The sequence below is a fragment of the Aspergillus fumigatus genome, chromosome 3, assembly GCF_000002655.1.
Source record: "Aspergillus fumigatus Af293 chromosome 3, whole genome shotgun sequence".
In the NCBI taxonomy this organism is placed as follows: domain Eukaryota; kingdom Fungi; phylum Ascomycota; class Eurotiomycetes; order Eurotiales; family Aspergillaceae; genus Aspergillus; species Aspergillus fumigatus.
In genome coordinates this window covers 3,379,830-3,395,461 of record NC_007196.1, presented here as the reverse complement: position 1 = coordinate 3,395,461, position 15,632 = coordinate 3,379,830, and the positions used below count along the sequence as shown (strand labels likewise).

The following is a 15,632-nucleotide window of genomic DNA, read 5'->3' as shown; positions in this document are numbered from 1 at the left end:
ATGATGCCTTATGGACTCTCGTAAATTTTCTCTATCATACAGATATGATATGCGACAGACATCCATCGAATTCCTGTAGAAGCTGCTGCATTCTGGGGTCGAAACTTGGGGTACGGAGATATATTGGGCGGCAGAGTGGGAAAAGAGCAGGGTATAGCAGCTTCGCCAGCCGGTCTTCTACAGTTATCCACAATCGCATGTCGATAATTGTTGGTTGGTGTCTCCAAATGCATTACTGATCTATATTTGAAATCTTTACAAGTGATGGTGACTCATATCACTGCAGGTTCAAGCTCTCCCTTAATCAGTCTCAATGGCATCACCGGCTCAAGTCCGGCTGCGGAGAAAGAAGAAAATCGCCTCGGACTTGATGCGAATGCGGAGACCCCGCTAACACATCCAAATAAGTTGATGCGACAGCTCTTCACACAGAGACCATGTTTCCTCCATTTTTTATTTCGCAAATAACTCGCCTTGACTTGATCAAACGTCAAGTCTCAATATGCAAATCCTCATCACAGGCGCCGCCGGCTTCATCGGCCAATTGCTTGCAAAGGAGCTCCTCAATGACCCCTCTTACCACCTCACATTGACCGATATCCACGAGCCCCCCATCCCCAAGGGCGTCAAATACCCCCAGAATGTAAAGATTATCAAAGCAGATCTACTCGCCGGCGCAGAATCGGTAGTGGACAAAAGCCTCGACGCTGTCTTCGCCTTCCACGGCATCATGTCCTCCGGGTCCGAAGCCAACTTCGACCTCGGAATGAGCGTCAATGTCGACGCGACTCGCACCCTCCTCGAGGCCCTCCGCAGAACCTGCCCTGGTGTCCAATTCATTTACTCCTCCAGCCAAGCCGTTTACGGCCGACCGCTTCCCGACGTGGTCGACGACAGCGTCACCCCCACGCCACAGGGCTCATACGGTGCTGAGAAGCTAATCTGCGAGACTCTTGTCAACGAGTACACAAGGCGCGGCTTTATCACGGGGTTCACGCTCCGGTTTCCCACGATCTCGGTGCGGCCGGGCCAACCGACTGCGGCGGCCTCGTCTTTTCTTTCCGGCATGATTCGGGAGCCGTTGGCGGGGAAGGAGTGTGTGATTCCGGTTGAAGATCGATCGTTCAAGTCATGGCTCTGCTCGCCGCGGACTCTTGCACAGAACCTTGTTCTTACGTTGTCGTTGCCGAGTGATGCGTTGCCTCCGCATATCCGGTCAATCAATGTGCCTGGTATCTGCGTCACGGTGCAGGAAATGATGGATGCGCTGGAGAAGGTGGGCGGGAAGGATAAGCTGGCGCTTTTGAAGGAGAAGGAGGATCCAACGCTGAGGCCGATTCTGGATTCGTGGCCCACGCGTTTTGACAATTCTCAGGCCATTGCTTTGGGATTCAAGCGTGACTCGTCATTCGAGCAGGCTGTTCAAGATTATTACGAGCAGGAGGTATTGGGGAGATGAGAATATTAGTGTAATGGACTTCAGCTGCCAATAGACTGGTATATATCTGCTTACGATGAAAAATGTGATAATACTCCAATTGAAAAGTATGTAGACAGTAAGGGATCAGATTATAATGAATCAATAAAAGGATCATAAGGGCTTCAATCTAGCCATCTGTCTACGGGTACAGAGGGCCTGGTTGTCATCCAGGACCATCAATTCCAAAACTAGGAGTATTTCAGTAAATGTAGGATGATGATTAAAAGCTTTCCCAAACCTGTCCGTCAATGGCAACCAAGCGGTTGAATAATTCGTTCCGAGTACTCATCGCTGTAAGCTGATAGGAATCGTGCGGATGCTCCCCGATAATGACCAAGCCATCCACAACTTCCTTGCAGCCAACAGCCCAGCCAGCAGCTAATTTTCCCTTCCACCCCATCCCGCCAATCTTGCGCATTTCCTGAATCTCAGTGACCGGTATTGTGAAGAGCACTGTGCCTTTCTTTCTACTATCTAACCTGTAATCGCCCTGAATGACAGTCGGGTCTGTCGTGAAGTATAGTAGCGGCGGTTGCTTGGAGGAGTCAATCACCACATTGCCTCGTTTACCCTTGTATCTTGCGTCGAACTCTACAGGGCCGTAGGGCAAGGTCTCTTCGCCTTTCTTGCGCAGGATACCGACATGATTCTTCGCATGAGTTGATCCCGCTTGGGCGCGGACCCGATCAACGGCGAGCTTGGCCTCGATTCCCGTCGCTGTGGTGCCCTTGAAAAACCCGACTATTCTGGCACCAAGGCTCTTTTTCTTGGGTTCTTCGTCTTTGTGAGGCTCTTGCGCTGCGTCTTGTTTCGGCTCAGGTGCCGCGGCTCGGCTTATTTCCTCGGTGGAGGCTCCCAATGCCAGTTGATCGTGGTGTATCGGAGCGGGCCTTGACGGAGCTTTATGGAGAGAGCTTGAAGGGGGCGGCGGTAAGGGTGCGGCGTTTGATTCACCAATGCGAAGAAGTGTGAGGGTAAGCTGAGCATTAGTGGGGACTCTCTTCAAGAGAGAACTATATACGTGGTCAGCAGACGTTCTGTCATGTGTCTCTTATGGTCCACACATACTTTTGCAAATTGAGAAGCTTTTGCCAATGTGGGAATGCATGATTCAGATAGTTGATGAAACGTTGAAGGACTGGATCACCAAAAAAGACAAATCCAAAAAGGAAAGTGCCCAACTTGACGAACACATAGCTTGAAGTCGGTAATGACCCCAGAAATCCAGCCACGAGCACGCTGGATAGACGAAGGCAAGGGGTTGAGGCTGGAAAAGGTGGCGTTGGTGAGAGAGCACTGCAGTCAGGACGTCAGGACCGTTGTTCGTCTACTATGCATCATGAACACAGAATGCTTACTTTCCAAACCTCTCGTAAGTATCAATGATATCACTGAGGACTCGCATTGCCAGATTTGCGCCGTTCAGCACCGTCTCCTTCATAGGCTGCCTGGTCTTGTCGTGAGTATCGGCTGGCACTTCTCCACCAGCAGCAGCTTGTGCATCGGCTGTCTTGGACACGATATCCATCGCGTCCGGGACTGACGATTCCATGGGAGCATCTTCGGGTGTGCCTTGATCATGTTTGCCGGCAGCGCTTCCCACAGCAACCGTGGCAACGCTGGCGATTAGATTACTTGCTTCTTGTTCGGCGGCTTCACCTTTATATTTCTCCGGAGCCCCCGTCACGCTGTCATGGGAACCGAGCACTCCCGCTTTGGGTTTCTGTACTCCACCAGTAGATTTGTCGACCAGGGCAAGAGGTGCGGGAGGGAACAGGACCTTCCGAGATTGAGGCCAGACAACCAGAACAAGCATCGTACCAAAGAGTGTGGGAACGAGAAAATCCAAAAGCCAGGCTACGGAGTATACCTGTATATATTGCTCAGTCTTCATGGGTCATTGGTTACGACGTGGGACGAGCGTACTGCGCAAAAGGCTGCTGTTCGCCGAGGCTCTCTCCATGAGCGAAGCCTAGCGATGTGCTTAACAAGACTGGTCAAGCCAATCACCACTGTTGTATAAAATCTTTCCAGGGTAGCCCTCAGCTTATCTGGGGAGAAATTCTCATCTTCTGCCCGATTAAGGTCTAGCCTCTGCAATGGGGGGTTTGGAACAGCTTTGACGCAATAGATTTGCTGCACTAGTCAGCATTTCCTTCCGAGGGCTTGAAAGCAAGCATACCTTATTGAACCGACGGATTAGCATCCAGAGATCCTCATTCGACAACCCCGTTACAATCCTCTCCTCAATTTTGTCAGATTCTCCCCATCCAATGTCTGAGACATCGTTGGTGACTCCAGCTTTCTGTGCCAGTCCTCTGTCCTCTTCCTCGGGCTTTACCTGAGAGAGGACATGGCTGTCAGTTGGCCCAAGATCGTCAACTTGTGCCTTTTCATCATTGCGTGAACTCGTGTCGAGCCCTGCCGATATAGGCTCTGGCGCACGAAGGGACCCTGGCGCATCAGACATTATTCCATTCGCACAATTTGAAGATATTAATCAAACAGAAAAACGCATTGCATTCGACGATGAATTTATTTACATCATGGAGGCGCATTCGTATTTATGTCTTTTATGTCTGCAACTCTGTGTGTTCTTAGGTATGGTCTCCTGTTTGCGGGGACCATCGACGTCATCCTCTGCAATTATCTTGTTGCTGAACAGAACCACTGGTCGTCCAGAGATGATCTGGATTCCCTTTGTCCGTGCCAAGAGCTCGCAGGATCTTAAAGGGACGATGGATACCTCGTCTAGATCAATAACACTCAACACGTGTTTTCAGAACCACTGAGAAACCCAAGGCATCAATACTTGCAGCCTGAGGTGGCAGGTGAACTCCAAGTAGAGGGAGGACCCTTTTATCACGTGACTGATTCCATAGACGGTTCGTATCATGTCACCTACGCCACACAAACAACGCCACACCTCCCTCTTCTTGCCAAAAGTGGAAATGCGCGAGAAACCCATTTAAACGCGTTTATCAGACACATCTCGCTAGAAGTTCCGTGACAGCAGCACATTGGTTATTTCCCAGTGACTATTATGAACATTCGATGGATGAAGCACTCGTAGACCGAAGGAAGAATGAGTGAGAGCTGTGCAAACCCTCTGCTCCTGGAGTGGATCAAAGAATGGCTAGATCAGGCTCGAGAACGGAATAGCAAAGGCGTCACAGTGTTAGTATACTTATTGGATAATTTCTCTCAATCAGCCAAGCTCATATTTTGCAAGATATAAGAAAGCCTATGAATCGATGAAGGCTTGTCCGCTCGTCTTCCAGCATCCATCCGAGGCGCAACAGCTGAATGGACTTGGGCCGAAGCTATGTGAGCGATTGACGGAGAAACTGAAGGCGTACTGTGAAGAAAACGGACTACCGATGCCCGAACACCCTCAGAAGGCAGCAGCTAGCAAAAGAACATCCGACGAGGGTGTTGATGATCCTCCAGCGAAGAAACCACGGAAAGCAAAGCCATATGTGCCGTCTCTGCGATCCGGTCCCTACGCGCTACTCTTAGGTCTAGCAACACTGGATGAGAATGCATCCCAAGGCTTGACGAAAGCTCAGTTGATCGAGAAGGCTCAGCCATATTGCGATAGTTCTTTCACAGCCCCTCCTGACCCTTCCAAATTCTACACCGCCTGGAATTCGATGAAGACGCTTCTCCAAAAGGAGCTTGTTTACGAGCATGGACGGCCCCTCCGGAGGTATGCACTAACTGAGGAGGGTTGGGAAGTTGCGAAGAGAATCAAGAAGACTTTGCCTGGGGGAGATTTAAATACGTTGGCTTTCAGGCATCAAACAGTACGTCATATAGCGAATAACGAAGCAGAAGTCTGACATTGACAGGGCATATTGTCGATCGAACAAGGTGACTCGAGTACTCATGTCCGGAGCAATACAAGTACCAGTGCTGCCCCGGGGCCTAGGGATAACGACAACAATATCGTTGCCCAAGAATCCCTGAATGGCAACAACGACGAACCCATTCAAATACAAGACAACGATCGAGGAAGAGATCCTATTGATGAGATCGGAATCGAACCTATTATACTTCCTGCCAATAGTTTCACAATCCAGCTGGTACTGGACACGCGTGAGGTCCGATCATCCAAAGACCGCGACTACATTGCCAATGAGCTAAGCAAAAAAGGCATCACCCCAGAGGTGCGTGCCCTGGAACTGGGAGATGCAATGTGGGTTGCCAGATGCAATGATCCTACTTTTCTTTCACAATACGGCGAGGAATGCAACGAGGTGATGCTGGATTGGATCGTGGAGCGGAAGCGGATGGACGACCTCCTCGGTTCTATCAAAGACGGGCGGTTCCACGAACAGAAATTCCGTCTCCGTCGCTCCGGTATCAAGAACGTCATCTACCTAATCGAAGAGTTCGCCATTACCCACGACGTCGGCAGTGCCAGCGCCATGAAATATCAGGAAATGATGGCATCCGCCATCGCCTCGACGCAGGTCGTCAACGGCTACTTTGTCAAACAGACGCGGAATCTCGATGATACGATCCGCTATCTGGCTCGGATGACATATCTCCTGCAGAAGATGTACTGCTTTTCGCCACCAACACATACCCTCAGCCTGATCCCAAGCCGTCAACTGTCTTCAGCTCAGTCCTATCTTACAACACTTGAGCGACTTCGAGCTCGTGATCCATCGGTAACATACTCCGTCACCTTCTCTACTTTCTCCGCGCTTACTTCCAAATCCGATATTCTATCCCTCCGAGATGTCTTCCTCAAGATGCTCATGTGCACGAGGGGCGTGACGGGGGAGAAGGCCCTGGCGATCCAAAAACGCTGGTCCACTCCGCGAGAGTTCGTCGAAGCGTTCGAGAGATTGGACGAAAAGGGTCGAGAAGATATGGTATTTGAGCGGACAAAGACATTAGTTGGGCGTAAGAAGATGGGCAAAGTTCTCAGTAAGAAGATTGCCGACATTTGGGGTACGGGCGGATGACCTGGGTTGAAGTGGCTGTCCTACAGGTCACTTAGCTTGTGTTTGCGATAGCCGTTTACTGTTGATTTCTACCATAGGGCAAGCATACATAAAATCCTAAAGATTTTATAATTGATGGTTGAAACTCGTATCTCCAAATAAATCTCTTATCTTCAGTTTGGGGTGAGGAAATTATCAGTCATGTACCTGGCAACCTGGCGATCTGTATAATCACAATAAGGTAAGCATATGATGCGTATTACTACTTACAAGTCATTCGCAATCGTAACAGTCATAATCCCATTCCGATGCCCTTCTAATGAACGACTCCAACCTGTGACATGATGGAAACTCTCAACCAACTCCTTCAAGACATAGACCGACCCAACAGTTTCTTGATCGTCCGCCCGTCGATTGCGAGAGCAAGACTACTGCAGATAACCGAAACGCTGCTCAACGCCATAGCCAACGCAGCCCACACCGGACTAAGCCTCCAGTGGTCATTAACGGTGACCATCTCGCCGTCCATCATCATATGCTTCTGCCCAGTGACGATGGGATAGAACACGCCCGCAGCAACGGGCACAAGGCAGAGATTATACACAACAGCCCAGCCAAAGTTCATCTTGACGCGGTTGAAGACGCGCCGGCTGAGGAGGACAAGTTGGAGAATGGTATCCAGCTTGGAGTTGAGGAGGATGAAGCTAGCCGAGTTCATGGCGACGTCAGAGCCGGACGCCATGGCGATACTAACGTCGGCGGCTGCGAGAGCGGGCGAGTCGTTAACGCCGTCGCCGACGAAGGCGACTATCGGCCGTGAGCCGGATCGGTTCGTTTGACTTTCAGCGTCGTCTTCGTTTCGGACGGGGTACAGGCCGGCCTGGACCTTGCGGACAAAGTCTGCTTTGCCGGCTGGCATGACGTTGGCCATTACATTGGACCGGGGGATGCCGACCACGTCTGCGACGGCGTAGGCGGTGGTTTGGTTATCCCCTGTGCACATGAAGACATCGACGTCTCGCTTGCGGAGCCGAGAGATAATCTCTGAGGCCTGGGGGCGGATGGCATCAGTTGCGGCAAAGACAATCGCAGGCGTGAACGAAGGTTTGTCTGGAGACGTTGGGTCGATTTTGCGGAGGGAGAGGATGGCAGTGGATTTCCCTGCGGACTGGTATTCCTCCAACAGACCAGAAAGACGGTAAGTGTCTACCGCAGAAGTAAGGCTCTGTAGAAGAGCCTCGTTGCCAATCGCGGCTTCATAGACTACTGTCGTCGAGGAGTTTGATGCGGGATCATTGATCGAGATGGTGAAGGTGCCCATCATGCCTCGCCCCGATTTTTCTACAATATCGGAGGCTGCTACGGGGATTTCCGAACGCCCCTTACAAAAAGCAGAAACTGCCTGAGCGATTGGGTGATTGCTGCTTTCCTCCAGCTGCTGAGCAAGCTTCCAGGCGACTTGTATCTGATCAGCGTCCGTAGCAAGAACTTCATGATCAGACACCTTTAGACTGCCGCCCTCTGTGAGAGTGCCAGTCTTGTCGAAGACGATGGCGTTGAGGCGGCTCGCTTCTTGGAACGCCTCTCCGCCGCCTTTGACGAGAATGCCGTGTCTGGCAGCCAATCCGCCGCCCACGAAGAGGGCCGTAGGGGCAGCAAGGGCCAATCCACAGGGGCAGGCAACAACGAACACAGCAATTGCAAACTCTAGGCTCCAAAAAGCCCAGCCACCCCGTGCCGTGTCAAGGTAGTCCGGGGGCAACGCTCCAGAAAGCCCGAGAGAGAGCCAGATGAGAAATGTGAGGATTGCTATGAGAGTGATTACAGGCACAAAATGGGATGTGAGTACGTCTGCAACCCTTTCCAGAGGAGCCCGTCTGCTCTGTCCCTCGCGGACCACGTTGATGATCTGGTCCAGCATGGAAGAACCGCCGAGGGCAGTGATCTTGATTTTCACGGGCTGGCCAACATTCACAGATCCCGTGAAAACTTGGTCACCCGCTGATTTTCGCACCCATCTGGATTCTCCAGTCAAGGAACTCTCGTCGAACTGGTAGGTATTGGGACCAATGATGACACCGTCTGCGGGAGGGGAAGCGCCGTGAGGAATGCTGACAACGTCTCCGATTTCGAGGAGATCAACTGCAATCCGCTGTTGGTTTTCATACGAGAATGATTTCCCAAATTCAGTCTGATCGATAGGAGTGGACTTTTCAACCAATAGTGCTTCAGAGGGCCTGAGCTTTCCAAGAGACGCAACTGCATCTCCTGTCCGCGCTTTGCTGTAGGCTTCCATGAATCGACCAGCGAGGATGAACAACGTCAGAAACACCACCGAGTCAAAATATGTTGTGCTGTGGCTGCTGGTGGATGAGTTTGCGGCAGCATCCATGATGAGAACAGCCAACGAAGACACGTATGCCACTGTGGTGCCAGCGGAAATGAGAAGATTCATGCTGCCGAAGCGATAGAATCGTCGCAGAAATGGAGTGCGACTTCGCGGTCGCCAAAGTGAGTAGATCTCTTTCATGGCTCGTATGTGGAAAATGTCTGTGCCATAGAACATGACTGGCGTGGTCATGATGAAGAGGGCCCATTCCATCCGGGAGACACTTCCAGCCCACATCGGCTGCTCTAAATATTTCCTAACCCCGTTGTTCGATGACACAAGGCTCATGAAGACAATACCGATCAAGAAAGTTGGAATCGCGACCAGCAAAACAAAGGTCAAGCGCATTAACAATCGACGACGTTCGTGCAGCTGCATGGCGCGCGATCGATCTTCGAGACTAGGAGGATGGAAGACAGATGCCTGGAAAGCATCATGCGCTGACTCAATGGTTTGAATGATGGCCCGGATAGTCAACGAAGGAGGGTCAGGCGTATATGTAACTTTCAGCACATTGTTGTTGAGGGACAATGTTCGTTCGCATTCCACGTCGGGAAACGCCTTCAAAGAGTCAAGAACCCGCTCTGGACAATGGTGGCAGAACATGCCATCGACGCGAACTGAGACTGTCCGTTTCTGGTTCTTACCCTCTTCGTTGTTCACGACCACAGGTTGGATGTTGTCGAGGGAGGCCTCGTAACCAAGGCCATCAATTTTCTCCAAAATGGCATCAACATTTTCCCGTCCCACAAACTGAACTCTGCCACTGTGAGCCAGGAGATTCACAGAAACTTCCGTCACGAAGGGCATTTCTTCAAGCCCTCGGGCAATGGTCGCAGAACAGGAGCCACAGGTCATTCCACCAATGGCAATTTCAGCGAGATAGGCTGGAGACGAAGGCGCTGTTGCAACGAGAGGCTCGACTTCGTCCACAGAAGCTTCATAACCGATGTCTTCTATCAGGTCAACAATCTTGTCGATGTTTGTTTGAGGGCCTGTATAGCGCAGCGTTGCACTATTGGTGAGAAGGTTGACCGTCACCTCACGGACAAAGTCGAGCTGTTGGACCTCTTTTGTAACAGTATTGACGCACGATGCACAAGTCATCCCACCAATGCTGATACGGGCATTGAACTCTTGAGCACCCGGCGAAAGCACCTGCCGAGTGTCACTCACGACGGTTGAGCTACTCGCATCTGCTAGAGTCTTTCGAGGAACAGGACTTCCAGTGTCAGAGAAGTTTTGGGCTCTGACATCTGTCGAAGAAGTCGCAGCAGCTTCTTTCGATGTCTCCACTGCTGCTGCTGATCTTGCTGTCTGTCGCTCGAACTCTTCTTTCCTGCAAGCATCGCAGTTGAGGATATGCCGCCTGTTTTCGGGAGCCGAGGCGGATGCAGGGGAATGGAGGGCAGAGAAGAATCCAGATTCTGAGGCCGTATTTAGATCGGATATTACCGTGCCATCAGGACCATACGTGGTGACATGATGGACTTCGAAGGCTGCTCGAATGAGGGCCCTGGCTAAGTTTGCTGGCTTCGAGCGTAAGTTGTGTAGCACGCGGACTTCATGCGTCAAGATAGAAACAGAGATGTTTTTCACCCCTGGTTCTCCTGAGAGAACCTCGGTGATGTACGCGACGCACGAAGAGCAATGCACATTGCCAACGAAAAACATGCTTGTGAGGCAGCGCGCATCCGATGCTACAGGGGACGAAGCTGGAAGAGGCCTCGTTTCCGTAGCCATGGTTATCAGTGGCAACTTTCAGAGGAAGATGTATGCTCAACTTAGAAGACCAGAAAGAAAGGCGACAGCCCAGGCTGGGTACGGTCAGGCTTCCCCAGATGGACAATGTCAAGTTGGTAAATGCAAGACCAGTCAGCCAGGATCTCTATTTACAAATGCAGTTCCAACAGATCTTGTACAAGTTGTATGTCCGGTCACTGATGATGAGAGTATGCAGTATGAAAGAAAAGAGCATGTACGATAATGAAGTGCGGCTGCGGAAACAGGAGATCGCATGCTTTTTGAAGTGCAACTGATGACAAATGACTATGTAGGAGTGTTTCGGAATACAGATCCTTCACTGTGAATAGAGTAATATTGAACGTAGAAGCATGCAGTCGAAACGAGGCGAAAATGCGACTTTTATGCGTAGTTCATCCTGAACCACAGACTGTGGATCTCCAAGATACACTAAACCACGCACAAATCTCGCATCGCAACGGAAGGCCCACCTATGATTGAATGGCGGATTCACGGCATACCACAGCGCAAAATAGCATCGGTCCCATGATTCTTCTGGAATGCAAGAGTTCCCAGCCAAACACATGTGATGGTGTTCAATACCTCATGGATCGTTGCAGTTGTGATGTTAATCTCTGGTGACGGAACGGAACCGACGGAGTAGAACTGAGTGGCGAATATCCATTGAATCCGGGGAAGAACCACGTCTAGTGACAAGCTAATCTGATAACGAGTGGATCTACTGTACTCCATACTATGCCTATAGCTGTGCTCTTGCCTGTAGTATGGATTCCGACAATCTTGCAAGGAGAATGAGCTGACGGTGATTATTGACTAAGGTATGAAGTTTAGGCTGTGATAGTCTTCATATTGAGCCCAAAAGGTGAGATCGGCTCTTCTTTGCCAGTGGAGTACAGACTTGAAGTTCAGAGTACAGACTTGACGTTTGTCAAGCCTGTACTCCACTGACATAGGAGTAATTTCACAATGTAAACTGGTATGGAAGGTCTGTCCGTTGACGAAATGGTCTCTTAAACTGCCCTCAATTGATTCTATAAAACGTTCTCTCCCGAGAATCGAACCGCCAATTCCCAGGTATTATATCACGTGACTATCCCACTGGGCCATCGTGACTGATCCGGACAAAATTTGACGCGTACAAAGTCGCCCCCCAGCAATCTCGTGTATTCTTCTCATTCTTTCTTCATCATCTTCCCCTGCGATCGAGGCTTCCGTCCCTATTTTCATTTGCTACCGGGGTCTACTGCTAGTGGCTCTTCGATGGTCTCAATATATCCCGTATACAATCATTATTCGTTCTGGTCGACCTCGAAGCGCTCACTCGTCTCCTCCCCAGTGTCTGGACATTTTTCCTTCCCCCAGCCCACTATTTTTCCCTTTTTTGGAAGTCCAGACTCGATCTCCTTTTCGTGATTAGTCCAATCAACATCGCCATATAAGAGGCTTAGATCACAATTGTTGTACTTTACTACAAGGACTGATCTATACCCGCGCTGTTTGCTTCTTCGTAAACCCTTGTCCGTTATGCTCAGCGCCCTGCCTATCTGAGGTACAGCCTCCAGTCGAAGGTTATTTGGCCGAGTTTCAGCTCAGCCTCTCCTCCGATATCACCACGTTGTGCATGATGTCTGCCTTTAGACCCAACATGCGTCCCTCCATGCCCCCTAGGAGTGGTCCGAGAGCTCCGCCGGTAGGCCGTCTGGCGAGCCTCAAGGCTCCTACTCCGACTCCGATTAAACGGCCTCAACCAGTTGCACGACCCCAGGCCGCCAGGCCGACTACCCATCCTAAGACCACTACATGCCCCAATCCTGGATGTCCAGCTCCTCATATTGTGGAGGATGACGGCCAAAAGGTTTGCTCGGGCTGTGGTACTGTCATTAGTGAGGCAAATATTGTCTCCGAAGTCACTTTCGGTGAAACATCATCGGGTGCAGCGGTTGTTCAAGGAACGTTCGTCGGTGAAGACCAGACCCATGTCCGCAGCTATGGACCGGGCTTTCAACGAGGAGGTGCTATGGAGAGTCGAGAAATTACAGAACAAAACGGTAGGTATCCCTTCTCCCCCCTCTCTGTTTTACTAGCTCGTGCTGACTTTGGCAAGGAACTCGTTATATAAACCAACTAAGTCGTGCTCTGAACATCCCGGAGAGTGCCATGAAAGCCGCTGGTCAGGTTTTCAAGCTCGCTGTCGGCTTAAACTTCATCCAAGGTCGTCGGACGAAGACGGTTGCAGCTGTCTGTCTGTATATCGCCTGTCGACGACAAGATGGGAACACTGTCATGCTTATTGATTTTGCCGACGCACTGATGGTGAGTAATTTACGGCAATTAGACCCTGGGTCCGTACACTCGCTAACTCTGTTCAGGTCAATGTATTTAAACTCGGTCGAACCTACAAGGCCCTCCTAGATGAACTACGTCTTGGCGGTAATGTCTTCTTGATGAACCCGATTGATCCAGAGAGTTTGATCTATCGGTTCGCCAAGCAACTCGAATTCGGGACTGCGACGATGCAAGTTGCCAGCGAGGCAGTTCGCATTGTTCAGCGAATGAACCGTGATTGGATGACTACCGGTCGACGTCCGGCCGGTATTTGTGGCGCTGCTTTGATCCTTGCAGCTCGAATGAACAATTTTCGTCGAACAGTTCGTGAGGTCGTTTATGTGGTGAAAGTCACCGAGATCACCATCAACCAGCGTTTAAATGAATTTAGCTCAACGGAGAGCGCTGAGCTCACGGTCGATCAGTTTCGCTCTGTGCAGCTGGAGAATGCACATGATCCCCCTTCCTTTACCAGAGCCCGAGAGGGAAGAAAGCCATCGCGAAGCGTAAAAAGAAAGGCCTCGGACACCGCGGCTGCGATCGAGGGAAACACGCAGGACGCGACTCCTGCTGAGCCAAGGCGTCTTGATGCTGATGGCTTCGCTATTCCTAGTCTCCCCATTGACCCGGCGCTGACCACGGCGGACAGTGGCCGACGGCGAGCATCAGTAACCTCTGTGCTCAATAAGGTTGTATCGGAAGTTGGAGAAGAAGCGGCAATAGCAAAATCGGCACGTCCTGCTGCACCCAAACGACCGAAACTGCCGCCGCCAACCCCTGAACAGATTGCATCAGAGGAAGCTCTTGAAAATGAGATGACGGCTCTGTTATCGAAAGGTTCTAACATGATTGAGAGCGTGGCTTCGGGCCGGGAACAAGAGAACAAAGTTTCTGACCGGGCAGAAATTGACGCCTCCGAATTCGAAGATGATCCGGAGGTCGCCAACTGTCTTCTATCTCCAGCCGAAGTTGAAATCAAAGAACGAATTTGGGTGCACGAGAACAAGGACTACTTGCGAACACAACAGGCCAAGGCCTTGAAACGAGCCCTGGCGGAGGCCGATTCCCAGCCAGGAATGCGTAAGCCTCGTAAACGCCGAAGGGGCAGGCTGGGAGACGTCACCTATCTTGAAGGGGACGGGGAAGATGCGGATGGCAGAAGCACCAGGGCATCTACTCCGGCCGAAGCAACTCGTCGCATGCTCGAGCGCAGAGGGTTTAGTAAGAAGATCAACTATCGCCTTCTGGAATCGTTGTTCGGCGATGAAGGGGCCGACGAGGCTGCCAAGGCCAAGGCGGAGAGTATGAGCAGGAGCCGGAGTCGAAGCCAGAGTGTGGCTTCACGCCGCAGTGCCAGTGTGGAACCACGGGCGATTTCACTGGCAACTGCCAAGCCTGCCGCCTCTCCCGCTCCCCCTCGGAGGTCCACACAATTTCCAGGGGAGAAACCCCTTCAGCCGGGAGTACAGGTTGGCAAGATTGACAGCGCGCATACCAACGAGGAGGTGCTCGGACCAGCACCTGAGTCAGGAAAGATTCCGGAGGAAGAAATGGACGACTACGACGACGACGAGGAGGAGGAGGATGACTATGAGGAGGACCCAGACGGTGTCGAAGCTGCCTTTGCAGGGCAGTATGGCGACTATTACGACGATGAAAGTGATTATGGTAGCGATTAGGTAGAATTGAGACAAGCGTGGTGTGTGGCGCGAGCTTTGAAATGCATCTGATCTTATGCACCTATCCTCTGAACACCAAGTCTTGAGCTTGACGGTCAGATGCAGGACCGTTGATGATCCATTTGAAAAAAGCCTCTCGACCTGCTGCCGGAGTGCGGAGATTTTTTTCCCAGTCTCTTGATCAACGATCACCTTTTGCCCGTCCCGGAGTATCGAGTTACTTGACCAGGTAATCGATCGTCAGTAGGAATGAGCGCCTCCCTGTAGCTAGCCAGCCATCAATCAGAGTTCAGTACTTGTCAATCATTATTTAGAGTGGCAGAAGATCGTCTATCACGAAAAGCCCACAATGAAATATGGAATCTAGCTATTTTGGCTGCCCACATTCCATACGCAATAAGGCTATTCTCTAAAGGGAAATTGACGCTGGTCCAAAAGTTTGCCCTTCTATCCCAATCACACGATCCACGAGCAAAATGCGCAGCACTTTATATGAATATATTTTTCCTGGACTCACAAGACAAATCTGCTTCATCTGAAGTATTATTTTCGTAGTTTTGTGGGAACCAGGATTGTGCTGCCTTCGTCACGTGGTTGCGATGGGTGTGGATAGTAGTAGTACACGGTGAGATTCCTCTTGTCAACCACCTCCCACCAGTTTCCTCTCCTGTCATCCAGCACCATCCCGAAAGTACTGTCAGAAGCTCATTCATTTGACTCGGCGTCATCATGCATTCAAGTACGACTGCCCCACACAAGCTTTCTTTGCCATTCCACAGCAAATGGGACTGAACTATATGCTTGTGATCATGGTCTGCTGGCTCCAGCGTCTATAATGGGACTTTGTCTAACGGCTAGGACAGATCTAGATGATGCGGACCCTCACCAGAACAAGGGGTCACCCCTGCCGGAGGTTTTGGAAAGAAAGATAAGCGTGATGAGAAGTCGTATGATAGCCTGAAGTGCGTCGAGTGATGGTGTCGTGTCCAACCTCCAGGGCAACCCTTTCCTGTTTCAGTCCACAGCCTGCTTGTTGCCTG

The 15,632-nt window shown here is 50.9% G+C and overlaps 5 protein-coding genes across 5 annotated transcripts; 3 read left to right on the top strand and 2 right to left on the bottom strand.

Annotated features, from left to right (window-relative positions):
* The first annotated feature begins 342 nt into the window (after window positions 1-342).
* On the top strand, window positions 343-1,546 carry AFUA_3G12770 (SDR family oxidoreductase). Its single transcript, XM_749251.2, has one exon. The coding sequence runs from the start codon at window positions 503-505 to the stop codon at window positions 1,457-1,459; it is 957 nt and encodes a 318-aa protein (XP_754344.1). The 5' UTR covers window positions 343-502; the 3' UTR covers window positions 1,460-1,546.
* Window positions 1,547-1,565: 19 nt separating this feature from the next.
* On the bottom strand, window positions 1,566-4,296 carry AFUA_3G12760 (DUF3292 domain-containing protein). Its single transcript, XM_077804454.1, has 5 exons — window positions 3,663-4,296; window positions 3,407-3,616; window positions 2,839-3,350; window positions 2,549-2,776; window positions 1,566-2,493 (listed from the first exon to the last, which is right to left on the bottom strand). The coding sequence occupies exons 1-5, from the start codon at window positions 3,948-3,950 to the stop codon at window positions 1,701-1,703; spliced, it is 2,031 nt and encodes a 676-aa protein (XP_077660605.1). The 5' UTR covers window positions 3,951-4,296; the 3' UTR covers window positions 1,566-1,700.
* Window positions 4,297-4,565: 269 nt separating this feature from the next.
* On the top strand, window positions 4,566-6,456 carry mus81 (crossover junction endonuclease MUS81; the record flags this gene model as incomplete). The annotated part of the gene is made up of 3 exons (XM_749253.1): window positions 4,566-4,657; window positions 4,713-5,286; window positions 5,332-6,456. 3 exons carry the CDS (start codon window positions 4,566-4,568, stop codon window positions 6,454-6,456), a joined length of 1,791 nt encoding a protein of 596 aa, XP_754346.1.
* Window positions 6,457-6,802: 346 nt separating this feature from the next.
* Window positions 6,803-10,567, bottom strand: AFUA_3G12740 (putative copper resistance-associated P-type ATPase; the record flags this gene model as incomplete). The annotated part of the gene is made up of 1 exon (XM_749254.1): window positions 6,803-10,567. One exon carries the CDS (start codon window positions 10,565-10,567, stop codon window positions 6,803-6,805), a length of 3,765 nt encoding a protein of 1,254 aa, XP_754347.1.
* Window positions 10,568-12,233: 1,666 nt separating this feature from the next.
* AFUA_3G12730 (transcription factor TFIIIB subunit BRF1) lies at window positions 12,234-14,592 on the top strand (the record flags this gene model as incomplete). Its single annotated transcript, XM_749255.1, has 3 exons — window positions 12,234-12,636; window positions 12,693-12,901; window positions 12,958-14,592. 3 exons carry the CDS (start codon window positions 12,234-12,236, stop codon window positions 14,590-14,592), a joined length of 2,247 nt encoding a protein of 748 aa, XP_754348.1.
* Window positions 14,593-15,632: the final 1,040 nt, after the last annotated feature.

Excerpts from the sequence above, each read along its gene's own strand:
- AFUA_3G12770 (XM_749251.2), top strand. The coding sequence starts at position 503 with ATGCAAATCCTCATCACAGGCGCCGCCGGCTTCATCGGCCAATTGCTT.
- AFUA_3G12760 (XM_077804454.1), bottom strand. The coding sequence starts at position 3,950 with ATGTCTGATGCGCCAGGGTCCCTTCGTGCGCCAGAGCCTATATCGGCA. Across the intron at positions 3,617-3,662 it reads TAATCCGTCGGTTCAATAAG|CAAATCTATTGCGTCAAAGC; the intron begins GTATGCTTGCTT and ends TGACTAGTGCAG. Across the intron at positions 2,777-2,838 it reads ACTTACGAGAGGTTTGGAAA|TGCTCTCTCACCAACGCCAC; the intron begins GTAAGCATTCTG and ends TCCTGACTGCAG.